We start from the raw sequence: 4,062 nt of genomic DNA, 5'->3' as shown, positions 1-4,062 counted from the left end.
GGATTGTTTCTTTTTGCTGGCTTTGAGACAATTGCTTCCCTACCTGAACTGTAGCCCAAATGGAACAGTTTGGATACAATTCCCAAATATTTTGAAAACTCCAGTCATTACTGACATGAGGATAGAAATTCAGCAGATTACTAAAGCCAGTCACCTTGTGAGCCCACAACCTGCTCCATGGCCTTCCCCGGTCCTGAGGTCAATGGGACAGGCCAGGAGTTCCCCAGATGCTCCTTTTGGCCCTTCCTGTGCATGGGCATCCCATTTGCTTGTTGCCAGTCAGCTGGGACTTGTGCAGTTCTGCAGCACTCCTGGGCAATGAGTGAGAGTGGCTTGGCCAGCTCTTTCTCCAGCTCCCTCAGGACTCTTGGCTGCATCCCATGTGGGCCCAGGCACTTGGGGGGGTCTCATTGGCAGAGCAGGTCACTGACCATTTCCTCCTGCATTGTGGGGGCTTCACTCAGCTCCCCATCAGCAGCTTCCAGCCAAAGCCTGCCTGCCAGGTGTCCAAGGGGTCAGTTCTGCTGCCCCCTCCTTCCTTCCCCCACAATGGAAAACTCCCTCATTTTGTCTCCCTGTGCCCCAGACGGCTCCGACCACCACCTCACCCACCAGTCCCACAATCATGGAATGTTTGGCTTGGGAGGGGTCTTAAAGAGCATCTCAGCACCCTCAGAGTCAAGAATTCCTTCCTCCTATCTCCTGGAACCCTTCCCTCTATCTGTGTGAAGCCACTGCCCCTTGTCCTGTCACTCCAGGCCCTTGTCCAAAGTCTCTCTCCATCTTTCTTGTTGGCTCCCTTCAGACACTGCAAGGCCACAATTAGATCACCCCAAAGCCTTCTCTTCTCCAGCCTCAACAATTCAAATTTTCTCAGCCCTGACATATTTCTGAACCTCCCAGAATCCAGGGGCCATTGGGACCTTGCAGAACCTCCTGGATTCAAGTGGTCCTTGTGAAACTGCAGGCTCTCCATGGAACCCAAGGATTCCTGGAACACTGCAGAGCTCATGGAACCAAGGGGCCACTGTCCCACTGCAGCTGCTTCTGAAGCACAAGGGACCCTGGGACAGTGGGAAATCTCCAAGAATCCAAAGGGCATTTTGGGACTGCAGGGCCTCGTGGAACTAAAGGAACCTTTGGAGACTGTGGAAGCTCATGGAATCAAGGGACCATTATGACATGTGGGGCCTCCGGGAAGCAAAGGAACCCTGAGAATTTTTGTGGGAACAAGTTAAAGCAGCAGCAGCTGCATTCAGTTAATCAGGATCAACAAGGAGTGTTTTGGCCTTGACTGGTGTTTTCCATCCAGAGAGTGCTGTTTGCCAAAGTGGAAACCACTTGGAACGCTCTGCATGGACGCTCTGCATGGTAGCCTGTGTTTTTCTCTGGTGGCTGAACACAGCCAGCACATGAGGGGAGGGGAATGTGTGGGATCAGGGCACTGCTTTGGGGCCATGCTGGGAATTCCGGTGAACTAAAAGCCAAACACCGGTTGCTGCTCACGAGAGAAGAGGAATAAAAGGGGACATGGAAAAGTGTCGGCGGAAAACTCTGGAACTCTGAGTTTGCAGCCTCATTTTCTCCTTCAGCAGCCATAGGAGAGGGGACAAAAAGTAGGGATTGGGACCCCAAAACTGTTTGGGGAGGAAATTCGGGATTGAGGGGACAATGGGAAAGCGGGAGGAATAGGGAGAAGGGTGGAAAATGGGGGGTGGTCTGGTGAGTTCGACCTCCATGGGGGTCTTTGGGCACAGGGGGCTGGGAAAGGGTGGTGGCCCCCCTGAGCTCCCAGCTTACTGTGGGGTGCTGGGGGCTGCTGGATCCAATCTCAGCCTTGGATTATGACAGAAGTTGCAGTTTAGAGGAATTACAGAGGTGTGACTGAACCACTTTTGTCCACCAGGTTTTAATGATGGCAAATCAGATCTATCCATAGAAATGAATTATTTAGGGTTACAAATGATCAGACAAAAGATCTTCATCAGAATTCTTTACTAAAATCACCAGGAGTACAGGATAAGATAGGACAGTGCTCTACACTAAAGCAATTGTTGAAGCAATTCTACTCAAGCTGGCACAAAAATTCTTAATTAGAGATTAATATTCCTAATTAGAGATGGATGGAACTCCCCCAGACCAATGCTGGTGGGGAGATCTCTGCTCTCAACCTCCAGCAGTGACCTTGGGGGACTGGCCATTTGTGGTTGAAAGGGGGGTTCATTTGGGGTGGAAGCAGAGGCCGAAGCTCTTCCTGCAGTCGGGGCACGCGTAGGGCTTTCCCTTACCGATGGGTCCGTTGGTGTGGGGTTAAGTTAGAGCTGTGGTTGAAACTCTTCCCACACTCCCCACACTTGTAGGGCCTCTCCCCGGTGTGGATGCGCCGGTGGATGACGAGGTGGGAGTTCTGCTTGAAGCCCTTCCCGCAGTCGGAGCAGCGGAAGGGCCTCTCATCCGTGTGAGTCCGCTGGTGTTTCAGGAGATCTGAGCTGGTCTGAAACCTCTTCCCACATTCCAAGCACTTGTAGGGCCGTTCCCCAGTGTGGACGTGCTGGTGGGTGAGGAGGTTGGAGCTGCAGTTGAAGCTCTTCCCACATTCCCAACACGTGTAGGGATGTTCCCCAGTGTGGATGCGCTTATGTCGAATCAGGTTGGAGCTGCAGTTGAAGTTCTTTCCACATTCCCCACACGTATAGGGCTGTTCCCCAGTGTGGATGTGCAGGTGTTCGATCAGGGTGGAGCTGTGCCTGAAGCTCTTCCCACATTCCCCACACGTGTATGGACGTTCCCCAGTGTGGATGCGCTGGTGGATGCGAAGGCGGGAGCTGTCACTGAAGCTCTTCCTACATTTTCCACAAATGTAGGGCCGTTCCCCAGTGTGGATGTGTTGGTGGGTGAGGAGGGTGGTGCTTTTCCTGAAGCTCTTCCCACATTCCAAGCACCTGAAGGGCTTCTCCCTGCTGGGAGGCTGCTCAGGGACCACCAAGTCAGAGGTATGGCTCAAGCTCTGGCTGCCTTCCCAGCACAGGCTGGGTCTTTCCTCCTCAGAGCACCCTGGGCTGGCTTTGGAGCCCCTCCTCCGCAGGGATCTCCGGCCCTTTTCCTCCCCGCTGCCTTCCTGCACCGTGGAGCCCTTCAAAACGGCCTCTCCCACCAGGGTCTGCCGGGGGGATTTGTCCTCCGGGCTCTCCGTCCTCAGCTCGGGGCCTGGGGCAGGAAGCAAGAAGGACAGGGAGGGGATTTGCCTCCGGCCCACAGGGAAGGCCAAGGACATCACCCCAACTCCGGCCCCGGCAGGACGGCGGCGGCAGCGGGGTTGTCCTGCAGCCGGGGGCCATGCTGGGCTGCCAGAGCCAGCACAACACCCGCCCAAAGGGACACTGACTTCCTCCTCACCTGCCTGGGAGGCCAAAGGCATCTTCCTCTTCCTTGCAGCCTCCTCCTTCATCCACCCAAGCTTTGGGAAGGACAAATCCTGATGGGGAGGAAAAACAAGGGCTGAGCGTGTTGGCTTGGGGGTTCCTCCTGCCCATGTCCATCTCTAGAACTCACTGGGCATCCTGTGACCATAAAAACCTCCAAAACCCCAAGATTCAGCCAACAACCACCCAGAAAGAGTGAGATGAACCTCCCCAAAAAACCGCAAGAAGTTGAGACTCAGCCAAAATATACTCCAAAATATGAAGATTCAGTCCAAAAAAACTCTCACAGAAGTTCCCCCTCTCTGGTCTCTCCGCTCTTGGGTTCGCAGGGTCTCCCCTGTCTGGGATGCTGGGAGTGTTGGGGGTCCCAAGGGTCCCTTCTCTGACTCTCACCTTCCGGGTGCCGTGTTCCCAGACATTCTCCCTCTCCACGTTCTCCACTTTGTTGTCCTGAGAATCCCAGGGGTCCCCACTGTCCAGGCTTCCCCTTCTCCGTGCCCCCCATTTCAGGCTCCTGGGAGTCCTGGGGCTCCTCCCTCTCCGTGCTCCCCCCTCCAGGCTGCTGGGGGTCCCCCAGCTCTGGCATCGTCCCGCTCCGCCCTCCACACTCGGCAGCTCCCAGGCTCCACACCCACCCCCG

At 55.0% G+C, this 4,062-nt stretch overlaps 1 protein-coding gene across 1 annotated transcript; it reads right to left on the bottom strand.

The window, feature by feature from the left end:
- Nucleotides 1-2,223: 2,223 nt before the first annotated feature.
- Nucleotides 2,224-3,448, bottom strand: LOC113980610 (zinc finger protein 239-like). Its single transcript, XM_027707832.1, has 3 exons — nucleotides 3,397-3,448; nucleotides 2,861-3,207; nucleotides 2,224-2,776 (listed from the first exon to the last, which is right to left on the bottom strand). The coding sequence occupies exons 1-3, from the start codon at nucleotides 3,446-3,448 to the stop codon at nucleotides 2,285-2,287; spliced, it is 891 nt and encodes a 296-aa protein (XP_027563633.1). The 3' UTR covers nucleotides 2,224-2,284.
- Nucleotides 3,449-4,062: the final 614 nt, after the last annotated feature.

This window comes from Neopelma chrysocephalum, unplaced genomic scaffold (assembly GCF_003984885.1).
Source record: "Neopelma chrysocephalum unplaced genomic scaffold, ASM398488v2 Primary Assembly neopelma1_94818, whole genome shotgun sequence".
NCBI classification, from domain to species: Eukaryota; Metazoa; Chordata; class Aves; order Passeriformes; family Pipridae; genus Neopelma; species Neopelma chrysocephalum.
The sequence above is the reverse complement of the archived record's forward strand: the minus strand, read 5'-3'. Positions and strand labels throughout refer to the sequence as shown.

Bases quoted from the DNA above. Each gene is read 5' to 3' on its own strand.
- LOC113980610 (XM_027707832.1), bottom strand. From the start codon at position 3,448: ATGAAGGAGGAGGCTGCAAGGAAGAGGAAGATGCCTTTGGCCTCCCAG. The intron at 3,208-3,396 runs GTGAGGAGGAAG...TTCCTGCCCCAG, and splicing joins GCCTTTGGCCTCCCAGGCAG to GCCCCGAGCTGAGGACGGAG. The intron at 2,777-2,860 runs ATTTGTGGAAAA...GAACGTCCATAC, and splicing joins ACACTGGGGAACGGCCCTAC to ACGTGTGGGGAATGTGGGAA.